The sequence below is a fragment of the Meleagris gallopavo genome, chromosome 5 (genome assembly GCF_905368555.1).
Source record: "Meleagris gallopavo chromosome 5, MGAL_WU_HG_1.1, whole genome shotgun sequence".
Lineage (NCBI taxonomy): Eukaryota > Metazoa > Chordata > Aves > Galliformes > Phasianidae > Meleagris > Meleagris gallopavo.
The window spans coordinates 4738633-4764710 of record NC_139408.1 but is presented as its reverse complement, the minus strand read 5'-3'; the positions used below and the strand labels follow the sequence as shown (position 1 = coordinate 4764710).

Sequence of the window (26078 nt, the reverse complement as noted above, 5' to 3'; positions counted from 1 at the left end):
CTCGTTCCCTAAATCCAGGCATTGTTGTAACTGGGAGTACAGTGGCATTTGCTCACATGAAAGCCTTGCAGAAACATTCCCAGATCCAGCCAGGCCACTGCGTTCCAACTTGTTCCATCTCACCCCCACACATAAAAATACCAACACTCAGTTCAGCACATCAGTGAGTGTGAATAGCATTGACTACATCTATTGTGTAACCAATAGAATAACAACCACGGCTATCTCAGGAAATACCCTAATTCCTGCATCTCCGTGACAATGAACAGTATATTCTGAGTCACCATAGAGAATGAAGAAAAAAAAAGTAAGGTTTGGGATTTAAGGCATACAAACAAGTTAATAAAGATCATCTTCAGGTAGCTTATCCAGGAGATGCAAGTATGTAAGGCAACTTGCTCACAGAGACCCTCTGCTAACAGACACCATACAGAAATATCTGCTCAAATATTTACCTCTTTGTATTGTAGGCTGTATCTTGAGGTGTTTCTTCAAGTAAGGTTACGTATCCCAGCGCACAGGTGAGGATGAACAGAACTGTCAGGGTATGAGCTCTCCTAAAATTTAGGAAGAGAGAAAACAGATACAGTATTCTACCAACAAAGTAGAAAAGGTCAAGCTGCCACTTTTGAGTGAACCTCCAGTAAGGTTCACGTATCAACAGCATTTAATACTACCAAAGGAGTTTTTAATGCATTGTGCAGCACAGCCCCAGCAGTTTAGAATTGAGTGCAGCCAGCTGATAGGCACAATTACAGCATAAATAATGTTCTTGTGTAATGCATGCTGCTTTTTCTTAAGTAAAAAATTCCTTTCCTAATGAGAAGACATTTGTTTATTTCAGTGGAACACTTAAGGAACTCAGCTCGGAAGGAGAAGCATGGGAAGTCAAGCCATTTAACGTCAGAACAGAAAGACACGGGTTGCTTTAGAGGACTACACAACATCTCTCAGAACAAACCACTGAAATAACACAGGTACAAACCATCAAGCTTAGAGAACAAAAAAAACACAGTGAATGAGTAGTACAGTATCCTACAAGTATGTCTGTATACTGTCTGGTGCTAAGTTTTCTTTCAGTATTATTATGAGCTAGCATTACATTTCCATTTTACATCAAAAAACACAAAGTTAAACATGTATTTAAGTTGTGCAGTACAAGATAAACCTGAGATCACCATGGATTTCTAAGAACTCTGCTGGCTTACCTTTAAACATCCATCACAGTGACCTACATAAAATTGCTCTGAAAGTTAAATAAGCATTATTTTGAACTGCATTTGGAAGTTCATTCTAATCCACAACACAGCCATTTCTCACAGCATCCTTTTAATCCCGCTGGAAAACACATGCAATACCTCATAAGCAGATGAAATCCTCTTCTGCCAATGCTAAAAAGGTGTTCAGTATTTAACACTATCTTTCCTTGCCATCAAGAGGACACAAACCAGCTCCAGAAAGGAATGAGAAGGATGGAAGAGTATTTTCAGAAGTCGCAAGGACACGATACATCAAAATAAATCCACAAAGGTGTCACAGCAGCAGGCTTCCTGCACAACAGATGCATCTTCCTCTCAAGCTGCCTTGCAGGATGCCAAATAACAGGTGATTCAGACATCACATACTTAATATCCATTTACCAGTCATGTGACTCTGCTCCTATTTTGTAACCTCCCCAAGATTAAAAACTAGGTGCAGTCTTCTCAAAGGCTACAGGGCAGAACGGGTTGGGGAAGAGGGGAAATCGTAAAAATCCATGAGCACATCCCAAGTTAGATAAATGCACCTAGAGACTTGTTTAGCAAGAGGCAACAAAGATGCAGTTGCACTCATTCCCACGGGCAGTCCGCAGCAGAGCAAAGGATCAGCGTTTGAGAGCCTCAAGCCTCCACCTGTGGTCCGTTCTGGTGCCACAACCACCAACTTGAAATTCAGCAAGCCCCTCTCCTTAATATGAGATGCTACATATCCACTCATTTCCATTTTAGCTATCTCCAGCTGAAGCCAGATCTTCATGTAGCAAGCTTTCAAGGTAGTTGAGCATGCGAACCTATTTTCAGCCTAGCATGAAATTTAGAGATCAGAGTGAAGAGCAAGTTGGGAGCTCTAACAGAACAGCACTCACAGTGAGAAAGTAAGCTGCTGCTTGAGGTGGCCAAGCATCCTGCAGACCCACCTGTCACAGCAAACACAGATACACACCCTATCTTTCCAGGGTTTTGAAGCTTGGAAAAAAAAAAAAGAAAGAAAGAAAGAAATCCAATCCTACAGAACGGGATAAAATGTTAAGCATCTATAGCAGCCAGAAAAACAAGGAATATAAGAAGTACTTGTAAAGAAATTGTATAAAGGGGAATTAAGTCTCCACATACACTCCGAAATAATATTTCAAGAGGAAGAGAAGACAGCTGAGGACATCCAGAGCAAGTAAGTATTACAGGAATTATGCAGAAAGGCTTATGTTCTCCTAGCTAGCCTGGAGCCTCTGCAGAAGGAAAGAGCTAAGCTAAGCAGGCTGCATCTTCTTCTTCGCGTTATACAAGAGTTTGGGCTATACGTAAGCAGCAAGCAGAGCAGACAACATTCAGTTCTCAGAGGCTTTATGTCAAAAATACCAGAAGACAGCACCTAAAAAGATGCATATAAAATAAATGTAAGGCCCAAATTGCTAAAAAGCCAGAATATAAAGTATCTTATTTTTCTCTGCTAGCATTTTTCTGCCTTTCAATAACTTATTTCTCACTCTTTCTCCATTTAAACACTAGGAGCATTTAAATAATTCCAGTTTTATTTTTATTAAACTACTTGTCATTGTAACTTAGTTAAATGCCAACTGGGAGCAATTGCATCAGTCCAACAGGCAGCATCAGTCACCATACTTCTCCCTCAGTGCAGCTTAAAAAGAAGAAAGATTGAGTTTATTCTCTGGGAAAGCCCCTGATTTCTCTTTTCATAGTAATTGATTTTTTGTCACGGTTTTGAAACTGTAAGTTTTTCCATGAAATGATTATCAGAGCTTTCATTCTCCCAATTCTTTTTGTAGATTCAGATGGATCAGATCCCCAGACCGAAAGGATCATGACAACATCTTGACCTCAAACTCCAACACAAACCAAAATTGGCTTAAGCGAATTGGACCGCACCCTGATTATCCATTTCTTTGCATTAAAGCTCATTAGTCATAAATGATGCAATAATTACTTTAAAAACAATAACAATCATTGAGAACAACATGCCAAGGATCGATGTCCTAATCCTTTTGTCATTTCTGTGTCGCAACAAAGTTCCAAAGAAGCTGTATGGTTGGCCTCTTGGGTGTAAGGGGTGACATTAAGAGCTACCGTTAGGAATGAATGGCAGTGAAAACAATTCCCATCTCAGCCTACCAAAAACTTTTTCCACAAACAAATCTTTTTTTTTTTCCCCAATTCCAAATAACGATAAAGCCTTAAAAGTGGTTTTGAATGAGGAATCAACATCAGAGTTCTCCACCCTCTGTATAACTTTACATCACCTGACATGTTTTATGAATTACAGCCAATAAATGGAGAGTACCACAGATGTGCAGCTTCAACATCAGTACAGCATTTGATTAAGTTACCATGAAGACCAAGTTACACGAAAATACAAGAAAAAATAATAACATCAAGCTGACCAACATTTTGACTTCTTTAAAAATAACAGAATCCTGCTTGGATATAAAGAGAGAGGTTTCGAAATCTTTAACCAAAATTCAACCTTTGGTCATAATCTTGATAACATTCAAATCAGAGACACAAAACTCAAACATCCATTTTGCAAAAGGCCGCATGAAGAGGTCAGCAGCAACCAAAAGATGTGTCTAAACTGCTGCCCACGAGCTCTGAGCATCTTCATCTGTAATGCAATGGAAACGTAGCTGTTGGTTTTTAAGCTGTAGCCCGTGGCTTAAAATCTGCTTAAATTCACAGAACTAATCGAGAAGTTCCTGTTCTTAGACCATAAGCAAACCTTCATTGTGCCTATAAATGCACACAATGCTGATTAAATTTCTGTTCTTATTTGTCATGCTCCAAAACAGTAAGGTGAATTTGCTTGCCATAAGTTTTTCCACGTTCACAAATCAGTGCCTCTCCTAAAACGATCACCCGATAAGAGAAGCGTAACAGCACATGTTTCCATAGAGAAACCAGAACAATGGATTAAAAAGCAAACCATGCTTCAGCAAATGAGTCATTTTCCTTTCAATGAGAAAAGAGAAAAAAAAAACATCTCCATTCATCAGTCCTAGAGAGTTAGCAAGTTAATCAAATTTCCCCAAATGACCTATTTTAAATGCTAAATATTTTTTACATTTAAATCTACCGAAATCTGCTTCATGTTTTAGGTTAAAACCGCCGCTGGGACAGCGTGATTTTGCATTACAGGTAAGGTACAATAACTCAACACACACTTTAAGAAGAATGTTTATAAAAGGGAATGGGAGGAAGGTGCCCTTGTGCCAGACGAAACTGCACAAAAGCAGTTTGTGGGGCTGATGACCTGTTCTGTAAACTGCTGTAGGATTCAAGTCATATGACAACTTTGATGAGGCAGAGTTCAAACCACAGCACTGAAGCAGCTCACTGGAGCCAGCCTCTACCACCCCAATACACACTCACAAGATCTCTGCAGGAAGGTTTTCCTTCTGCTTATTGCAAAACTACGCAATGCTTTCCTTTCAAAAGGGTAATGCCATTCTAGTAACACCTGCCCTCCACTGTGAGAGGATTTAACGCAGCCAACGGACTAACACGACCTGGTCAGATTGCACAACAAGCCTCCTGGATGTTCCAGCAAGTGGGCACTGCCAGGGCATTCCTAAATACTGAGAAAAAGAGAGAAAAAGGCTGAGCTGCACACCAGTAGCCTCACACAGAACACCTCTGTTTAAACAGTATGATCGAACTCAGTAAATTCTGAGCAAGCAGAGAATCAGAAAAACAGCTCAGCAAATACAGAAGTCCACTTTTTTAGAGACAAGAACTATGCCTCAGTAATAGTTTGTTTTGAATACCAATGCTGTATTTCCAGAAGTGGTGGTATGCACACAAATCCTCCTTAGCACAGAAGTGTCTGTATGCCTGCCAGCCACCAGGAAAGATTTCATATTTTCCTCAGAATAAAATGAGAAACACCCAGGCAGAGGAATCTACAGGCTTCCTTTTCCTTAGCTACAATTTCTGTGCTTTTTTCATCAAGAAGAAATTCTAGGAGAACCCAAGATCTAATCAGATAATCCCAAATGGGTAATCAAGGAGCATCCAAGGCCTACCCAAGATCCATAAGACAACTGAACTCCATACTTCTACCTCCTTTCACTGGCTACTAGAAGTGGGAAAGGAAGTTTTCTTCTTTAAGAAAAGTTGCTGCAGCCAACATGTATTACATAGAGAAGATACATCAATTATTCCATTGACATTTCCCCAACAAAATGATCTTCAGCTCCTCTTTTCCAGCTTCACATCCCAATCACAAGTAGGGTCCCACCTTGTAATTAAACTACAGTACTCTCTAGTTTAAGGTTATTGAGCCTGAATAATTACATCATTATACAGCACCTAATTCATACTGCAAAGTTTTAGAAGATACAAAAAGATCAGGCAGCTAAAACCTAGCACCCTTCCAAAAGTGGGCTGCATTTGTAGCAGTAAAGTTACCTTTGCAGGTCAAACTACTTCAAGATTTCTGACAGTCCTGAATTTTTCCAAACTGAGCAGGTCATGACAGTAACCTCACCTTTATCCTCAAAGAGAAAAGGCACTTTCTATGTACCTCGTGTGGGCAAAGACAGAGGGTCTCTGCCAAACCTGTGCCTCTAACAGTGCAAGAGCAGTGAAAGGGCCACAGGAAGCAAGCAGCTCCTCTCCCTAATCTATGTTGCACACAATAAAAAATTGAGCCTATCCTCTGGTAAACGACCTGCAAACACGCAACACCATCGTGTGCAGGTCAAAAGAAACAGAAGGAAAAAGCTTCAAACTTTTACAAGCATTTACAATCCTTGATGTCAGCACATGCAACAAACACTACTGGGCAATAAAGCACCTGAAAGTACAGAAATTAAGGAACCATTCTATAGCATGCTCACATGCTTGCCTGTACTGTCCTCCTGGAAGGAAGCAGCAAAGGGGAAGCCTTAAAGAAGGGTGGCACATTTGTGCTTTCAAAGGCACAGTTTGCCCTCGCAAACAAGCTGCAGTGACAGCATTTCAGGTTGCCAACCCTGCACGAGTGGCAGACTATGTGCTGCCCATATGGAAAGGTGCAAGAAGGGGAGGTTATACAACCCAAACAGTTCGGATTCAAACAGATGCTGCTCGTAAGGCATCACAAGACACCTGGCAAGAACCACGTGACAAAGAGAGTAAGAAAGCATCGGTTTTACCCATTTTCCATTTAGGAGAAGGCACCACTTGGTCATTCGCTCAGCCTACACGAGGCCCAGAGAAGTTGTGCCCTTGAGAGTACGACAGTCGCTCCAAACGCTTCCAAGGAGACCTCCCGGCGACCCAGCGGGATCTCAGCGCCTCCTCGCAGCTCGTGCTGGCAGCGATACCTCGCTCAGCACCCACACCCCGGCCCCGCCGCCGCTCAGATTGGCAGGGCCAGAGCCAAGCGTCCTCCTCCCGCCGCGCATCAGCGTCCAGCCGCAGGCAGAGCGAACGGCTCCGGCTCGTGTTGCAGGCAAGGGGCTTCGCTGCCAGCCGGGGACAGAGCGAGCCACGCTCCTGCGTGAAGCTCACCTTACGGACTGCAGGAAACAACGGGGATGGAAACGACCGAGACCGAGGGAGGCAGCCGAGCGCCGGCAGCACGCTGCGGGCAGGCGGGGTGTGCCACAGCACCTCAGCGCTCACCCTGCGGCGGAGAAAGGCGGTCCCGCTGCCCCTCGGGGCGCGCCGGTCCCGGGGCTGGCGGCACTCACCAGAAGAACGTGTTGGTGCCGTCGTCGTAGACCTCAGACTCGGTGCTGCGGCGGAGGCCGAGCGCGGGGCCGTCTCTCTCAGAGCCGGGCGGCGGAGAGCCGCCGTTGGGCTGCTGGTGCTGCTCCTCCAGGGCGGCCTTACCCAGCGGCCCGACGGGGCCTCGGTGCTCGCCGCGCCTCATGGCGGCAGCGGCCGCGGAACGACCCCGCGCTGGCGGAGCGGAGGGGTGGGCGGGGCGCCGCGGCGCGCGGCCCAACGCAGGGACGGAAGTGCGCAGGCGCGGAGGGCGTCCCGGGGAAGGCGGGAAGGGAGGGCGGGCGTCTGCCGTTGCCGGGGTAACCGCGCCGCCTGAAGAGGCGGGGCGGGCGCTAAGGAAAGGAAATGGTTGAAGTTTATGCGCGCTCACTTGGATTGCTTAGAGAGAAGCGATCTCCGCCAGGCTGCGCTGCAGCCTCGGGTATCCCAGGGTGTGCCGCCCAGCCCTGTAAACGCTATTTAACCACTTCTGTTCCCGCTCTCGCTTTGGCAGACGCGAGGAGGCGCTGAGGGAGGGGAGCTGCCTGTGTGGTGTGCGTGGAGCAGGCGGCCGCACGATGGCAGCAGCCAGCTGGGCGCAGAGCTGCAAACGTTTGCGATTGTAGGTTCTATCCGGCGCTGGCTGTCACATGAAGCCGAGCAGCCTGCTGCCATCTCTGCTGTACAAGCAGCATAGCTGCGTAGGGTGAAGAATCTCCGTTTCCCATCTGTGGCAGGGAGGAGCTTCAGGGAAACACAGAAAAAAAAAGAGTTACAGTTTGACACTGAAAAACACCTGGAACACCTCTTTTGAAGGATCTTTCTTCTTTTGCATCCTTCCAGCCAGATCCACAGGAAGGCAACCCTTCAAATTCAAGGCTCTGGGGATTGCATCATGCAAGGCAGGCTGCAGACAGACAGCCTCTATCTTCTTGAAGTAGTTCAATACATTAAAGGCTTCAGCTGCTCATTACTGCTTCTCAGATGGAAATCACCAGCGCAGTGCTTGGTGCAGGTCAAACCACTGCCCAAAGTGGTTGGAGCACACTGGGCTGGTGCGATACCTTGGCAGATTAGAATGCAACCGCATGGCCAGCCCCAGCAGCAATAAACATTTGAGGGCGATAATATCTTAAGTAATTTCAGCTGCTTACAATGCATTTGTGCTGTTACAATCCCTCAACGAATGAATGGCAGATCCACAACACCTCGTGTCTTAAGCAGATTGCTCATCATACACTGGAAGGTTCAACCTCTCCCTCCTTGATCTTAGTTTCCCATGCTGCTGTCCTCATTACCGTTCCCCCAAGAGCAATAAAACCCAAGGCAATGCATCGCAGGATGGTTGTGCGAACTCTGGCAGGCTCTGAAACAAGAGCACTGTCACTTGCCACCCTGCAAAAGAAGCTAGATCCTGCTTAGGCAGAGACAAACTCCTTCTGAACTGAAGAAGAAAAAGCTCATTGTTTCTTGTAAGTGCTATGCAAGGTCAGATACCTTGGACAAGAAGCCAGTCTGCAAGCACAGGCTCACCTTCCCCACTAGTAAAGCCTCTGAGTTTTGGAACTGTTGCTGGAAGCAGGTGTTGCCTGTGTTCAATTAGCTTGCCTATCTGCAGAGCAAAGTCCTCCCACTCCTCCTTGGCAAAGTTTGCAGGAGAAAGAAACAGATGCGCAGGTAGAGACACATGTCCCACCTACACCTAACCCCATTTCCTTTCTACCCAGCAGTGCTCAAGTTGCAAAGGTCTTTGATATTCTGTTGGGAGATGTGGAAAGCACAATCAATCCTATCTGACAAGAGCTTACTCTCTCCTCATGTAAACACGCATGTGTTCTCCCCACACCCATGGAGAGCAGCTGGTGATCGAGGTGGTTTTCCCCTCCTGGCCAGCCCTACAGATCGCTTCTAGGAGGGTAAAGGTCTGCCCACTCCTTCCCTCGCTTTGCCCTTGGTTTTCAGCTTAGCAGGAAATTCAGAAATTATCTTTTTAAAAAGATAATAATTGCAGGTCTGATTCATAGCCTGTTTAAGGCACAAGCCACAGTGCAATGTTAGGTTGCCTGGGAAAAGAGCTGTGGAAATGCCTGCTGCATTCCCTGATAGAATGCACCAGATCCCTCCCTACCCCCAGGACTAGTTTTATTTAAGAGCTACCCACAGTGATGCATCCAAAGAGCAGAGGAAAACCCACCAGCTACAGGTTTCCCTCCTGGGGAAAGACAGCTCTTAGCCTGGAAATTAAACAACAGACATAAAACAGATAGAGGGAGAGCTATCAGACAAAGCTGATAGCTTTGTCTGGCCCTTTTTGCTAAGAAGAGAGTTAAAGCCTGCCCCATGCCTGAGGTTTGGATGAAGTGAGCCTTTGTGATCATAGAAAAACAGTTCTCAGTTATTTGGTTATGATTGCCAGTGAGGGTCTCAACACAAATGCAGTCAGGAAAGCAGAGGCTGAAGCACTTATGCTCTGGTTAATCTCATCTACTAAAAGTGATGTTAAGGAGCAGGGAGGCAGGAATCCTATGTGGCTTGGGGGAACATTCAGGGCACACTTTGATGCTCCCCTCGTCAGCCATGAGGGAGGAAATACTTGTTCTTAAGGGCTGTAAGATACTTAGAGAAGTTCCTGTAACCCTTAATACCTGATCCTAATGCCTTCACACAACAATGCTATTACGTACAGAAGAAAGAAGCGCCAGCTCCCAGTGAGATGTGACAAAAAAGATGTACTGGCTCTTCCAGGAAGCCAAATTTTTCCTATGCTTTCTGAAAGCCAGGTTGGGAAATGGAAGTGGAGTAGAGCACAGTGTGCCGCTGGCCAAGATAGGGAGGAAGAGGGCTGTATTCAAGTGGAGAAACCACAGAGGAGATGCTTCTTGCCTACCAGAAAACTAGTGCTTTGCCTCTTTTCCCTGTCTTGGCTGCACGAAAGTTCCTCCCTGACCCTTCTTAAAGCCGGTGCTGCTCCCACCCCATCTTTTCCATGGACCTCAAGTTTCACCAAGGTTCAACTTCAAGAATGAAGAAGATCATGTTAGGGAGGGAAGGCTTCCCCTTCCCTCCCCTCACCTTTTGTAAGAAATAGTTTAATGCTTTCTAGAACTTGTATTAATCCTTCCCTCCTCCTTTCAGCCCCATTTAGGAACATTCACATAACACAGTAAGAGGCATGGGCACAGAGGATGAGGATGGAGTGGTCTCAGTGTTCTCCCTGTGTTGGCAAGAGGAGCTGCAAAGGCCGACACCGCAGGATTCCCTGCCTAGGCTGTTGGGCGGTACTGGGCTTGCCACTCCTTTGAACAAGGGTGAAGGGCAACTTCCTCGCCTCCTCCTCCTCGCTATCTGCCCATTGCTAGGCAGAGGCAGCTCCCTCCCAAGGCAGGAGGGAGGCCCACACGGAAGTCAAAACCAACACTTCATTAACATGCAACCTCAGGCAGAGTAACAACACTGCAACGAAACCCTGAAACTTTGGGAGCCTCTCAGCTTGTCCTCAGCCCGACAGACTGATCAGAGAAAAAGGAGAGCAGGAGGAAGAGAAAGATTCCAATTCACCATGCAGGTAGGAAACAAAAACTGGTCAGCAGTTGCCAACAGGTTGTTTTCAGAACATTGGAGCCACCTGTATTTTGGAAATTTGGCGCATTATAAGCTCTGAGCTCTACCACTCAAATGCTTTCAGCCCTAGGGTTCTCAAAACGTACCATAGAGTTTCAATTTCTCTTTCCAGCAAATGCTTTCATTCTCACCATGAAGGTATGATGGGGAAAGCAATGTGCTGTGCTCAGTGTGCAGTATCCAATACGACCTGCAGCCTTGGAATGAGCACAGTGGGGTCAGGGCAGTGGGGCTTTGCATGCCTGTGCCACAGTTCAGAGCTGCCAGTGGGCAGATCAAAGAAGGGTGGTTTGGTTTCAGGAAAACTTTCATAGAATCACAGAATCATAGAATGGCTTGAGTTGGAAGGGACATCAAAGATCATCTTGTTCCAATCCCCCTGCTCCTATAACTTGAAAGAAAAGGCACAGTTTCTGTTATTCAGAAAGCCAGGCAAACTCTATGACTGGGACAGCTAGTAACAGCACAGGCATGCTATCTGCCTGTTCAATTAAAGATTGTCACATTTCTTAGGAAAACATGAGGCAAGGTGGAAGAGCTCTAGGGCAAGGGAGGAGGGCACAGGAAGCACTGGTAAGAACCATCCCCAATATAAGTCAGCAGTTTGGTTATTGCCACATGCGTGATAGGAACTACCCAACCTCTCACCAGTCTGTGGTGGGGAAGGAAAACAGGGGTACTGGATCCCACTCAGATCCTTTGCTTCAGTCACTGGCACCGTGACCACACTCCCAATGGAAGGGCACCCCTAAATGATCGAGCAAAGTTCTTGCACAGAGCATCAGGATACAAGGGGACTAGGACCCACTGATGTAGCTGGAGAGAAACTTTGGGCACACAAACCCCCTTGATATTAAAACACCGCTCATTGTGCAGCATGCTTCTCACACATTGGCACAGTATTCCTCCAACCCTGCTCCAAACACTGAGCAGGAAAAAGGCTAAACGGGCATTGTCCTCTTTGATAGCAAGGATTAGAGTTCATGGTTTATACAACCACTTCAGAGACTTGACTGCACAAGGGGCTGCCTTGTGCTGCCAGAGCAAAGCAGCCATCATCAGGTAGTGTTACTAGTCTCTTGGATAAAAAAAAAACAACACAGATGTGAGAGTCCCAGTGGTCCCCTGTCCCTGCCTTCTATAGCTGTTCCTTCGCACAAGCCCCATCTAGCCCCAAATGGGGGCTGGGCTCCTGCAGAACAGCCAAGGCTTAAAGCAGCTTTTGTATCATGCTCAGCCCCATGCACAGGGATGTCAGCAATCAGCATCAATTAAATCTGTTGAAATGCCTCTTCTATCATCACAGGTTTGCAAACCACCCTCTGCAGGTAAATGTGATTTCCATCTGTTCCCACTCTGAAGGTGGGCACAGGGAATTGCCTGCACTGATCTGCAAATAATTTTCAAATTCTTCTGCTGTTCCCATTTTTCAGTCCTATGCAGAGGCACTAAAGGTGCTTGCAGAGGATGGACCAGGTGGTAAATCTCATTGCTATGAGAACACAGAGACATGCCTGCTGAGCTGCTGCAGACTCTGCTCCCACAACATCCTCACTGCCTAGAGCCATATACAGGTGACCCGAGAAGCAACCCCACTGAATCATAACATTTGTCAGGGAAATAAAAAAACAATGGGTCCCTCTTGGGATTAAAACCAGTACTTGTTATTTTGTGAGTATGTAGTAGCAGGGGAAGGAGCTGGCAGCATCAGGTCCAAGAGACACCAGCCTCATTACAGCATTAGAGCTGATAGAGGAAGGATGCTGCAATGAAGCTCTGCAGGTCCAGCTCCAATGCTGAGGCAGAACAGATATTGGGGTTAGTACCAGGGGAACAGTCATATAGAGGTGTATCCAGGAGCACCATTAAACCTGCCAGAAAAGGGTTTCCTCCTCCACATTGTAGAAGCCAGTGGTGAAGTTGAAAGGCTTACAGACAGGCTGTGCAGAATGACACTGAGAATCATTAAGATTGGAAAAGTCCTCTAGGATCATAAAGTCAAACTGTCAAACCAGCCAAGCAGGAACAAGACAAGGCAAGCTGCAAAGAGATGCTGTCAGGCTACATCTGTGCCAGCAACAGAGCAGCAGCAGCTGGGGCAGAGCCTTTTGGGACTCCTGTGCACAAGGGGGCCTCAGGGACAGAGACAGGCAGAGTGCTGTGCTATGCATAATGATCTTAAGTTATGCCAGGGGAGATTCAGATTGGATATTGGGAACAGCTTCTACTCAGGGAGAGGAGTGGTGCATTGGCACAGGCTGCCCAGGGAGGTGATGGAATCACCATCCACAGAGGTGTTCAAGAAACATGGAGATGTGATACTTAGGCACGTGATCAGTGGACATGGCGCAGGTGGATCAGCAGTTGGACTCAGTAACTTCAGAGGCCTTTTCCAACCATAATGATTCTGTGATTTTACAACTCTGTGATCTAGGCGCTTACCCAACTGGGAAGACTGACCTGCACCCAAACCCATTTCTCCCACTCAAAAACATGCTTATCTTCTCAAGTCTTCTTACTTTGTTTCAGTCTCCCCACTGCTTTTCTGTTTCGAGTGAAGACAGGGCCCCAGCTCCGTGTGAGAAAGGATTTCACAGAGTATTTCAGCCCTTTCCTCCTCCCAGTCTCACTTGCTCCCATGGCCTCAATCTTCAGTGAAAGCTTGAGATCCAGGCTTTACATCACAATTTGGTTGCACCACCACCTCTCTACTCCTGAGATTACAGCTGGATGAACTTGTCTGGCCACTGTTATTACAAGATACAAAGTCACAAAGCCTTTGGTGACAATGCGGGTTGATGATATCCCCATCCCCTGGCAGCTCCTTCTATACTGCAATGCCATGCCTCCGGGAACAGCAGAATAACTGTTTGTGGGGCCGCACTGTGAGTCACACCAAAGAACTGCAAAACAATTTAAAAAAAAATCAGAGCATATCTTTATTAAACTCATTGCACTCACTGGGATATGAAGCCCAGCACACTTTTGCCAATCCACTGAAGACTGGTTGGACTAATCTTCTGTTGCCTAAACAGTGACTGTGGCTGTAGGAGCAGGGTGAGATCACATCAGGAAAGCCAGGAAGAGAGGATAGGGACAAAGTGGTTTCAAAGTTGATGTGCCCCAGTTTCAGGCACCCAACACCAGGACCAGGCCACCCAAGGGTACTCCTACAGCATTCTTCTGTGGAGGAGCACCCTGAGCTGGGAACTCATCCTTGGCAGAGAGCAGCTGTTGCCACAGCATGTTTTCTCCAACCTCAGAACTGCACCACTTGGATACGTAATTATGCTGGAAGTGGAAACCAGGAGTGTATGGGGAAAGGTTTCCGACATGCCTGCTCTTACTCTCCTCCCCTGGCATCCCCTCGTGGCACCTGGGAGAGGAAAACTGAGCCAGGTAGACCTTGATCTTGGGTTATAATGCAATTTTACTTACATGGGCTCTGTCTCTTTTGATGTACCGCAAGTATCACAATATTATCCAGATGTTCATAGAGAGAGGTTTGCTCTGTGTCCTGGTATAGAATCTCCCAAGGAGCTCACTGAATTCTTTGCTGTTTTTCTCTTCCACAGGAGGAAATTCTGTTGACTCCCTGGAGAAGTTTTCCTTTTGAAGACTCAGACCCATTTGCCCTCATGGTAAGCTTTGCTCTGTCTGTATTCAGAGGGAGATCAGAGCTCAGAAATTTGGATTTTGGCTGGGGGGGGTGTTAGAGCAGGGTCTGCTTCAGTTTCCCCATCCTCACACTCATTCTCAGTCCCCAGAACCCCTCTACACAGGCATGATGAAGGTTCAAGCCTTTGAGAGGCTGAACCTAAGAGAGAGCTCTCTGCTAGTCAACACCATTAATTCCCTGGTATTTCCTCTGGGCAGGATGAAGAGAAGTGGGATTTCGTCCTTGTGAGTGACATCCATGAAATGGGCGGTGAGAAAGAGATCAAAAGGAAGAAGTTCCTGGATGAGCTGAGCAAGAAGGGGTTCACCATCAAGGTAAGAGGCAGCAGTTACTTGATAACCTAGGATCATAGCCTAGTTTGGGCTGCTGAGAGAGCTTCCACACCTGCCACTGCATCAGTACTGGAAAACACATGCTACACTCGACAAGGGAAAACCCCAGCTCCAGGACTCAGGCAGCTCCTGGCTTTTGCAGCTCTTCCTCTTTCTCTGACCACATTGTTCTACTAGTCTTTCTCTTTTACCCACTAGAAAATTGAGGACAGGAAGCTATTTTATGGGGTCCGTGCCCCAAAACACTTCTTCCGGAAATACCAATGGCTCTTGAGGAACCCTGACAGCAGGCTGCAAGACCTCAATGCCCAGCAGGACATACCAGTGACCACCAGGTGGGTGCTGAGCTGGACTACTGGCTTCTAGACCTTGCAGTCCCTTACCTCCACACCAGTACCCATTTGCTATCTCAGTTTACAGTTGTGCCAGGCTTTTCCTTCTCCACAGAAAGCCAACTGCCACTATTAGTGCAAGGTGGCCGGTTTCCCGTTTCTTCCCCTCTTCCTTCTCTGGATTTTGGTGCCCAGCTCTATAGGGCCACAACACTAGGCTGTATCCCCAGAGCTGCCTTTAACCCCAGTTTCTTCTTGCTCAGGATACGGATCGTGAACTTCATCTTGCATAACACAGTGACACCCGACCTCGGTAAGGGAATGGGGCCAGCAGGCCTATACATCCATCCCCTTAATCTCCAAGGTAATGCACAGTCTGTACTGGTAGCACCGCTCCTGCTCTGTGTTAGGCATCCCCCATGAGAGTGGGGATGTGACAAAGAGGAAAGAGCCAGGATGCAGCTTTGGAAGGTGAATTTGCTTTTTCATCCCATGGCTGGGAAATTTGGACTCCAGGAATCAGCCCCCTCTCACCAGGCCCACTGCCACTCTTCTGTGTCCCCAAAAATGCTTGTCCTTCTCCAGCATTCTGGAATCAGCAGGGGAGGTAGAAAGGGTGCTGGCTCTACTGCTGTCTCTAGGGTCCTGCCTACCTGACTCACTCCCAGCCCCAGTGCACCCTGCAGCAGCCTAGCTGAGCAGCACAATGACAGGGATTAGTGCTGATCCCTTCTGAATAGCTCGGTCTCTCCCAGGCATTTCTTTCTGCCTCCCCAAAAGCTTCAGGGTGATTTTGCCTGTCAGAAAGCATATAAGAGAGAGAGAAATGCTTTGTCTCACTAATCTTCCCTGTTCCTCCTGCTACCAGAGAAGCTGCGTGACCTGATGAAGAAAAATGTCTTTGAGGCAGCATTTCCACTGCACGAGGTGAGGCCAAGCACACGGGTGCCTGGTAGGAAAAGCCTTGAGAAGCAGAGGAGCCAGACCAAGTGGGAGAGTGGGTGACTGGGGCTGAATGGAGATGTACCTGGATGAAGGGCTCCCAATGGCAGCTTGGCGGCAGGGCTGGGGTTTAAGGCTGCCCTAATATTCCTGTGTGTCTTACTGACTTCTCCGTTCTCCAGAAAGAAGAGGTAAGGGAATTCCTAAAGGAGAAATGGGCCCGCTGGAGAGATATATTTTGCCAACAGCCAATTGAGAAGATCAGGTAACTGGCAGAAGAGTCACAGCAGATCCATCTAGCCAAGTGACCTCACCTGAAACCTTTCCCAAGATCCTGTGTTGTCATTTTTTTCATTTTTTATTTTCAATCATTAGTTTGTACCTCACCCTTTTCACATATATTGGGCCTCTTCTGCAGCTTGCAAAGTTCTTAGCCTAAAGGGTATCTCATGGCACCACACTCCATCTGCTAATTTTGCAGAACGAAATAACCCCCGCATCTGCACGGTTTTTAATTAGCCTCTTTCATTTCCAACCACCAGCTCCCACGTTCAAAGGGAAGGCTAGATGAGAACACAGCACCAGTGAACATGTTCAGCCTGAGGCTGAGTTTGGGACATTAAAGGCAACAAGGGGCCTATATAAGCACATTAAAACTCAGAAGAGCACAGCTCTTTTAAAGATGGAGAAAAACTAACTTTCCGTGGCCAGGAGAAGGAAGGCAGAAATAATACGCTGCTTCAGGAGGTTTTCATGGGCTCTGTTAGGGAGATAAAATGCTGAGATGCATTTTCTGCCCTTAAATGTTTCTTACAGTTGAAAAGTCTAGCAGGAGCCCTAGGGAGCCTTGATGCCTCCATGGTACTCAGTGTGAGACAGAACACTGTTTCTAAGGTTGACATGACCTGCTGCTGTCACAGAAAGATTAAGGGGCCAAGTAAAAATTATTTTCTTACATAGGCTGGGGAGCACAGCACCACTTCTGACTGCAGGTAGGAAGTTAATTCCTTGGAATATAGGAGGGGCAGTGGGTCCATCACTGTCATTTCTTACCCACACCTCCAACCCTTCCCCACACTTGAAGAACTGAAATAATGCTGTCAGAAGAATGAAATGAAAGTACTAAAGGGAAATAGTTGAAACCAGGAGGGGAAACTGATCTAATTTCAGAACCATTATACCTTGCAGCCATCTTATCTTTTTGAAGCCTTTTTGATTTGTAGACAGTGATTGAAACTTGATCTCTCAACCACTCCCACTGCTTTTACCTGGCATATGATGAATGTGATCACATTTACCCTTGAGTCAGATCCTCAAGTCATCTCTGCCCCCATGAGAGCCTTGCATTGCTATCCATCCTCTCTCACCTCTCAGCTCGAGCAGTGCTCTGAGCAGCTCTTTGCTGTGCAGCCCCACAGCAATGTCCCCAGTGTTCTTTATCGCATCTTCACTCACGCAAGGAAACCCAGGATCTCCTTCCATGTGATGCTGCTGAAATCTAAGGGAAACACTTATCAATGTATGGTTCTTCCAGCTTGTTTGGACTGCCTCTCCTGATCCCAGTGCAACCCCCAGGCATGCAGACTGCCCCTCCTGGTATCTCTTTTGGGGGTGAAAGATCTCCAAAGCAAGTCTCACCTTTTCTTCCAGATGCTATTTTGGTGAAAAGGTGGCCCTCTACTTCGCCTGGCTTGGCTGGTACACCTACTTGCTGGGATTTGCTGCAGCGGTTGGACTGATGGTCTTTGTGGCTGGGATTACCGTTTTCAATTCCAGCCAGGTGAGGTAAGGAAGTGGAGAATGCCACATCCTGTTCTTGAGACTTTGCTACGCATGCTACTTGCTGTTGCTTCCTTCCACTCCTTTCTCTCTAGCAAGGAGATCTGTGAAGCCAATGACACCATCATGTGCCCACTCTGTGACCAGAAGTGCCCATTCTGGCTGCTTGCTGACACCTGCACATATGCCAGGGTAGGTATCCCTCTTCCCAAGACAGGCTCAAGATGAAGGATGAGGAAACTCCCAGCTTGTGCTGTGCCCACACCACCAGAAGGAAAAGCCACCCTTGCACATTGGCTACAATATGTTAGAGACCTCCACTAGCCTCCATAAAAAGAAAGAGGTATAGTCAGATCACGGTCTCCATCACCATCAGGGAGAAGGCATTTACCACCGTCTGACAAGCTCAATTTTCATTCCCCTTCCTGTGTTTTGCCCCCCTGCACCATCTTTACTTGTTTCTGGGGAGATCAGGGTGACATGAGGATGACCAAATGCTGCAGCCTCTACAGTCTGCTGTCCCCATCACGTTCTTCCCTGATCTTCTCCAGGTCACTCACATGATTGACAACGAAGGGACAGTTGTGTTTGCCATGTTCATGGCAATTTGGGGTAGGTGTCAATGTCTCATTGCCAAGTACACAGAGCCTGCCACTATGGCTTATGGGAAGAGCATCTGGAAGGAAATGGGACCAACACAGCTTCATCATTCAGGGGTTTTTTAGTCCTTAGCTCCTCTATTTTCAGGGCCAGCAGCTCCCCCTCCAGACAGCACAAGGGATAAAAATCCCCCAGCAATTTTCTTCTGCTTTTTAAACACTCCTTTCTTGAGAGCTTTTATCCTTCACCCACTACAACCTTCCCCAGAGCATCTAACAGCCTCTCCTCTGCCTCTTCTGAGCTGGATGTCTTACCAATGAAGTCTTAGATCTGAGCCAGTTGCAGACATAAACTTGCCTATCACTATGGGTTGATATACACAAGAACAAGCTTAGGAAGGCCGATCCAGATTAAAGGAAGAGGCGGCTGTAAATGGATTTGCAAAGGTGTAGCATGCTGAGGTGCAGGTGAATCCTGGTTACAGAGACACAGAGGTGGCTGCTTGTCTTTCATGCACAAAGAGCAGCCAGGGCTGATTTGCCATTCAGTTAGATGGTTTCATGACAGTCCAGCCTGCTCTAAGAAACGGAGGGATGAATTCTTATAATCTAGAGCCATCTTGCTTCCCTCTGCAGCCACGGTGTTCCTGGAGTTGTGGAAGAGGCAGAGAGCCCAAGTGGTCACCAGCTGGAAGCTGTATGGGTGGGACGAGGATGAGGTGAGAATGCCATCTTTCCCGCTTAGTGCTTTCCTCTTCAGGGCAATTTATAGCTGGTCTTACAGAAATGACTTAGTAGAGGGACCCATCTATGGATATGGACATCTAATGGAAGCTTTTAAACAAGGAGCAAAGCCAATATCTGGAGCCTTTGCCCCAGGGGAGACAGAATCCTCCAGAGATTTGATCAAATTCTAGGCACCTCTCTCTCTGCATTGCTAGTCACCTGTTCACCTGCATGAGGACCTAAACTCAATCATGACTGGTCATGTTGTCGGATATTCAGCCCTGTTCTTCTGGCTCTGATCATTCCATACTGCCATTTAAACAGCCACCCTTGGGCTTTCCAGTACCTGGGCATGGCTCTATTGAAACCTTCCTTTCCTGCATGTATATATAGAGAGAAAGAGAGAAAGAGAGAGAGATACTTTTTTATTCTTCAGGAGGAGCTGGCTATGGAGCTGATCAACAATTTGCAGCATGAACCTCGGCGGTATCGGCACTCTTACTTGCGCAGCACCATTGTGCTCCTCTTGGTTCTGCTCATGGTAAGTGCCAGGGGGAACTTAGGGTAGGAAGAGGCAAAACCTTGACATTGTCCTTTCTCATTATGGGACAACAAGTAGCCAAGTAGAGGTGGATATGCCTGCATTATGAACATCTAATCCATTGCTGAAGAGCACTGGCTTGCACCTGAGGCCACATCCACATGAGCTCTGGTGAAGAGGGCCAGTTTCTGAAGCACTCATTCAGGATGGAGCACGTCCTCCCCTCCTTGCTTCTCACCTCTCCACTGCCCTCCTCCGCAGATTGTTGTACTGATTGGCATCGCCCATGCACTTGTCATTTATCGGGTGGTCGCCACGGCTCTCTTCACCCAGAGTGACTCCGAGTTCTTCCGTGAGCAAGCTAACCTGGTGGCAGTGATGACAGGGGCCGTGCTGCACTACATCACCATTGTCGTCATGACCAAGGTGCAGACTGCAGCATGGGGTGGGCAGTAGGTCTTGTCCTTTTCCATCATCAATTCCCCCTTCTTGTTTTACACCTCTTTCTTGCAGATCAACAGACGTGTGGCCCTCTTTCTCTGTGACCTGGGTAAGGGAAACTGAGGGTTGCCCCCACTTACACCCCACAGCACCAAGCTGCCCAGTGGTACCTCCACCAAAGAAAAGAACTGTAGGGCACCTTCTCCTTGGTCCCCGAATGCAGTTAGTCTTGTGGCTTCTTTCCTTCCTCCACAACCACAAAGCATCTACCAGGCAGTTCTTGCCACGGGATCCATGGGGAGTGGGATAAGGTTCCACCTCTGTATGATCAACACCCTGCTCCTGTCTCCAGAGAAACCACGGACCTTCTCCCAGCGTGAGAACAACTTTACCATAAAGATCTTCATCTTCCAGTTTTTGACGAACTTTTCTTCGCTCATCTACATTGCTTTCTTTCTGGGGAGGTGAGTGGTAGTAGGGATCCAGGGGGACCCCAGCCCATCTGCTTTCCCCCTCAGAGCACCTGGCAGAAGTGAGAGGGGGGTAAACCATCTAGGACCTCAGCAGGGCCATGGCTTTTCCCCAAGGAATAGTGGATGGGAGAAGACCTTTGCCTAGGCTAATGCCTGGAGAATGGTGCCTTCCATCCCACAGCTGTTCATCCAGAGAGGAGTCACAGGTGAGGCTCAACAGATATCACTCTTCTTGCTTCCCTACTCAGGATCAATGGTCACCCAGGAAACTACGTGCGCATTGCTGGCAAGTGGAGGCTGGAGGAGGTGAGAGATTTGCCACAAAATCTTCTGACCCCATACCACAACTCCTACCTCGCCTTTCCCCATTCCCCAGCAAGGCACAACCAAATCCCAGTTCGGCCAAACAGTTCCTCAGAACCTTCTCCTCATCCCTTTGCAGTGCCACCCCAGCGGCTGCATCACTGACCTCTTCATCCAGATGGCCATTATCATGATGCTCAAGCAAACCATCAGCAATGTGGTGGAGTACCTTGTCCCGTAAGCCTTCTAGCCTTTGGAGTGCTTGCTGGTGTTCTTGGATATGCAGGACAGCTTCCCAGTTCTTACTGAGAATAACCTTGGCCTTCAGGCCAAGATTTCCTCCCTTTCCCCATCTCAGGTCTCCAGGGCTGCCCCTGCCACCCCTGCCATCACTCTGCAGACAGCAGTACAAATTTCTCCCTCCCATTGCAGCTGGCTAGCCCACAAAATACGCAAGAGGCAGAAGCATTCCAAGAAGAAACACCTGGTGCTGGGGGAGGAGGAGGAGGTTGAGGACCCCTGCAAAAAGCAGTGGCTAAGCAACTATCAACTCAACGAGGTCAACATCTTCAGCTTGTTTGATGAATTCTTGGAGATGGGTATGTAGGGGAGGAGAGGATGAGCAAGGCAGGATGCTATGTGCAGTGCCATGTGTCCTCCTTGTATGGGGATAGCATGATGCAAGGGAGAGTGCTGAGACTCAGCTCCATGCCCAGTCCCACTAAGGAGATCATTCCCAAAGCAAGAGAGAACAGGCAACCATGTTGGCTTTGGAACCTTGCCTGGGACCTTCCTCTCCCCTCCTAAGAGTGTCAGGGAGGTGGCTGTAACCCCAGGGTGGTCCTTCTGCTTGGCTAGCTCAACCACTATGCCCCAAGGATCCCCCTCTCTGATAGCCCTGGAAGAGGTGGGTGTCTCCTGTGGGGATATGAGGTCCCCAAGACAGGTTTATCTCTCCTTTCAATTCTGAAAATTCCTTCTGACAAAAGCCACAAAGCAGGACAAACCCAGACAGCAGCTGAATCCCTGGGAGATGTCCCCTTTATGGTGGCTCCACACCAGCACCTAACTTTTCCCCCCTCTGCAGTGATCCAGTACAGCTTCACCACCATTTTTGTTGCTGCCTTTCCCCTGGCCCCATTGCTGGCGTTCTTCAACAACCTCTTTGAGATTCGCCTAGATGCCATCAAGATGATGCGGCTGCGCCGGCGCATGGTGCCCAGGAAGGCCAATGACATTGGTGAGATGGGGCCCATGAGAACTGCTGCTTGTGCAAACAGTGCTGGTGTTAAGTCCCTTCCAATCTGAAGGAGTCTTGAGCATTCTTTTGCTGGGATGTGCTCTTGACTGTGGAGATAGCAAAGCACAGGGAGAGCTGTGGACTGGGGAAGGAGAAGCAATTTCAGACTTTTCAGACAATGAGGGGCACTTTGGAACTCTCCTTCCTTGAACCAGTCTTCTGTCTGTGCCACTCTGTTCCTGAACTGGGGCTGCATTTGTAACCCTTGAGCAAGCTGTCAAGGGAGCATCACCAATCTTCTCCTCTCCTGCAGGAATTTGGCTGCAGGTCCTGGAAGCCATCGGCATCCTGGCTGTCATCGGGAATGGATTGGTGATTGCCATCACATCTGACTTCATCCCTGTGCAGGTCTACAAGTACACATACAGCCCCTGCATGAAAGAAAACAACACTGCTGTTGAGTGAGTGTGGCTGGTCAGCTGTTCCAACCTTCCTACAAACTCCCTCAGCATGACCACAAAGCAGGAGCTTCACCTCACCACTGGGCTGATGTGCATTGATGTGCTCTTTTCCCCTTGCAGCTGCTTGACTGGTTACATCAACCACAGCCTCTCTGTCTTCCATATCAAGCACTTCGAGCCAGACACAAATCTGGCTGTAGAGATCTTAGATTTGGTCAAGAATGGGACTACAGTGTGCAGGTAACAGCAATCTGTGCTTGGTAGCATCCCTGCCAGCCCCTCACCATGGCATCCAGCCCTGTGTGTAAAGATACCAGAGCTCTTCTGAGACCCCAATGAAGGGAGCAATGCCTGGTAAAGGGAGGGACTGGCATTGAGAGGGTTCTGCTGCAGGTACCGGGATTACAGGAATGATGAGGACTACAGCTACACCGTCCAGTTCTGGCATGTCTTTGCAGCCCGGCTTGCCTTCCTCATCCTCTTTGAGGTGAGTACTAGGGCAGCTAGCCAGGGAGGAGGTTGGGGCCACTGGGGCGATGTTGGCATGTTAAAGTGGCCCTGGGAACTCCTCACTGCCATTGTGACTCTGTTTGTGTCCTACAGCATGTGGCTCTCTGCGTCAAACTGATTGCAGCCTGGTATGTCCCTGATGTGCCCATGTCAGTTAAGAATCATCTTCTGGATGAAAAGCACAACAACCTTCGGAAAGAACTGAGGTGGGTAATGCCCCAGAAGGTGCTAAGGATCATGCAGAACTGAGTGCAGGAGTCCACATCAGAGCTCCACAATGGGGCCAATACTCACCACCACCCCAGGACATGCCTCTTTGGTGATACTGGGCTCTGAGCAGATCCTCCATCTCCCTTTGAGATGTAGCTTCTACTCCCGTTTTGAGTCCAGCCACTGCTACCTGGGGCTTCTTGTAGCACTACATGTTCATTTTAAGATGGACTGCATTACATGTAGATGAGGCCCACCTCCCTCCAGGCCTGTAGCATCACTAACCAGCCCAGCTGCCTGGCTTTTAGGTGGTCTTAAGGCCAATGAATTATATTTGGCAAAAGGTCCTATTCCCACTCTGAATATTGTTCCCACAGCTCCATTTCTTCCCAATTCAAGTAGTCCTAGCCCTTATGCCCCTTTCCTTTCTCCTCCAGCATGATGGAGTACTCCACTGAAGTGTAGCCTCCTCTCATGGAAGAAAGTGAAACATGGACTTGAGCCCCTCTCCCCAGCCTGCCAGCACAGTCAGAGAGGCATTCATGTGCTCTGGCTGTCACCAACCATGGACTTGAACTGGGGAGTGATGAGGTGACAGCAGCTTCACAGGAGCAGGATGCTTATAACTAGTACAGCCACAAAGAGGAAGAAAGTGGCAGCAGAGGTAGGAATAGCGTCTTCCCAGCAAACTCAGCAGTTGAGGAAGGGCTATGACACAATGGAGCCAGGCTCCTCTACAGTCCTCAGCACCATGCAGAGAGCTCAGCATGTTTGGCAGCATCCAGCCATCACTGGGTGAGCATGACACTGGCCTGCAGGAGGTGACCTGGCTTCCATGTCAGTCATTGCCTTCATGTGCCTTGTAGCATCATGGGAAAAAGTGGCTACCTCATTCCAGGTTCCCTCTCCAGATCTTCCTTGCACTTTGGCCCCCTCTTCCTCTGCTTTCAGTGACCTCCCTGCTCCCACACTGTAAAGAAGCTTCAGTCCTTCCTCTTTCATGACAGCCAGCACAATCTGCCTCGCAGCACGACTACCACATAGCTGTGGTTCCAAACTATCCTTTTCCCAATCTTTAGTAAATTGCACTTGTTATTCTGATTGTCTTTTGCACAGGGCCCTACCATGTCCCGCATCTGCTTTAACTCAAATATATACCCAACTCAACTACAAGAAAAATGGTCAATAAACACAGCGACTGTAAAAACTCAAGCAGACGGACCCTCAGCCACCAAGGGTCACTGTATTCACACTGCTATCTTTCCTGCCTCCCCTTTCCTATTCACAGCACCTAAAGATCATTCATTCCCACTTCTTTTTTCTTCACGTGGATAATGAAAAAAAGGCTGGAGCTTAAGCATTTGTGCCTAGCACACTGAGGTGGAGTGAGAGGTGCTGGCTAGCGGCAGAATTAAAGGAAATTGACATAGTGGCAAGAACAAGAGCAAGAACATGCTGGGCTGACAGAAGTACACGTAGCTACAGAGAAAATCCCGAGTCACAAGGCTAGAAAGTGTTATCTCTTGCTGCAAAGCACAATCCATTAGCCCCGCCAGCTTGGTATTTCATCATCTCCTCCCTTACAGCCCTACAACAGTGAACACAAGAGTTTGCCTATGGCAAAGCAGGGGTTACATGCCCCAACTGGTCTGGTGTCAGCGCAGTCATTGGAACTTAGTTCTAACATTTGTGTGTTCTTGGCTTCATAGGTTTGCTCACTGCCAGGTCTACCTGTAGCTTTACCAAATTGAGGCAGAGTTATTTGCATTAAAGGAACAAAGTCTTTGTTCACATCACATGGAAATGACAATGTGCCCTCAAACATGTGACTCTCCACTCAACCCTGAGTGCAGAAACAGCCCTTTGGTACCCCACAGCATTTCCAAATTACATTATTTTGGACCTGTGCGTGGCAGCCTTGCTGAGCTGGGTCTGCAAACACTTGAGAAAAACAACTTTTCTCTAACTTTTGTTAATGAGAAAGACAGGAGCACCGGTCAGGTCACTACAGTTCAGTTTCCAGCTTTGTTACCATCCTTGTAAACCCTGGGGCAAATCCACTGGAGAGTTTCAAAGCTGACCTAAGAGTCTTTCTCTTTATGAGAACTGAAATCCTTTAACCAGTTCTGAAGTTTAACCTTGAGCTCCATGCTTTCATCCTCTCCTCTGTCAAATAGCCACAGATGGCCACTTGTGTTAAATTGTGGGGGTATACTGAATAGAATATGGGAGCTAGGCAGGTGTCACTGTGCAAGTGTGTGAGCACGTGTAATAGACACACAACCACAATACAAACTCGGAATGATGCAGACAAGCGAAGATGAGCAGCATAGCTCAGGATCAACTATTTCATTAGGGCTGATCTGTCATGTTCTGTAATTAAAAGTCAGGTTAGCCTGAACCCCTGCTGCATACAGAACGATATTCCTGCACAGAAATGTACGTGGTGATGCTTCTTCCAGTAATAAAACCTGTTCTTAGCACTGCATGTCACAAGAGGCTACACTGCTTGTGGCTTGCTTGAAGTCAGAGCAGCCCCACACCTGCAGAGTCCTTGCCCCTGATTTAACAGCAAAAAGCTACCCACCTGCTGTGTTTCCTGGGAAAAGGAGTAGAGTGATAGTGATTAAGCATCTGTTCCTAGGTGGCACCTCACCCTGTAGCAATGCTCTCCTTTCTGGCACTTGGAAATGAACTTGGTTTCACTGATAGCCTTGGAACATAGCCGCCTGGCAGCTCTAAGTAGCTCAAACTTAATTAGCTTCAAGCTGTTAAATGCATCAAGAACCGGCTATTAGCGAGCTCATGTTGATACAGCCATTTCCACCCTCCTACCCAAAGCAGCGCACACTCACCTCAGCAGCAGGATGCAGGACAGGTTGCAGGCTCCAGCGTAGCACAAAGTGGCAGTCTCAGATTGAGAGGAT

At 47.8% G+C, this 26078-nt stretch overlaps 2 protein-coding genes across 3 annotated transcripts in view; one reads left to right on the top strand and one right to left on the bottom strand.

Annotated features, from left to right (window-relative positions):
• Positions 1-7234, bottom strand: part of PTDSS2 (phosphatidylserine synthase 2) — a 36879-nt gene extending 29645 nt beyond the window's left edge. The window contains exons 1-2 of one of the 2 annotated variants that reach the window (XM_085223947.1): positions 6947-7234; positions 456-557 (exon numbers count right to left, since the gene is read on the bottom strand). In XM_085223947.1, coding sequence (XP_085080073.1) covers positions 456-557; positions 6947-7128 — 284 coding nt within the window. In that variant the 5' untranslated portion in view covers positions 7129-7234. Of the gene's footprint in view, positions 1-455; positions 558-6406; positions 6851-6946 lie in introns of those variants that run through there. The other variant, XM_010710876.4, reaches the window with a different exon arrangement.
• Positions 7235-10288: 3054 nt separating this feature from the next.
• On the top strand, positions 10289-25647 carry ANO9 (anoctamin 9). The gene is made up of 24 exons (XM_010710879.4): positions 10289-10527; positions 14159-14224; positions 14460-14576; positions 14793-14929; positions 15190-15239; positions 15795-15853; positions 16051-16133; positions 17519-17653; positions 17743-17839; positions 18199-18259; positions 18883-18965; positions 19409-19513; positions 19775-19939; positions 20027-20063; positions 20307-20418; positions 20676-20733; positions 20870-20967; positions 21163-21329; positions 21818-21970; positions 22284-22431; positions 22552-22671; positions 22825-22918; positions 23035-23147; positions 23589-25647. Exons 1-24 carry the CDS (start codon positions 10522-10524, stop codon positions 23614-23616), a joined length of 2292 nt encoding a protein of 763 aa, XP_010709181.1. The 5' UTR covers positions 10289-10521; the 3' UTR covers positions 23617-25647.
• Positions 25648-26078: the final 431 nt, after the last annotated feature.

What these genes read in the sequence shown, in the direction of transcription:
- ANO9 (XM_010710879.4), top strand. An exon ending in CAGACCCATTTGCCCTCATG is followed by an intron (nt 14,225 to 14,459) that starts GTAAGCTTTGCT and finishes TCCTCTGGGCAG; the next exon opens with GATGAAGAGAAGTGGGATTT. An exon ending in CAGCCAATTGAGAAGATCAG is followed by an intron (nt 16,134 to 17,518) that starts GTAACTGGCAGA and finishes CTTTTCTTCCAG; the next exon opens with ATGCTATTTTGGTGAAAAGG.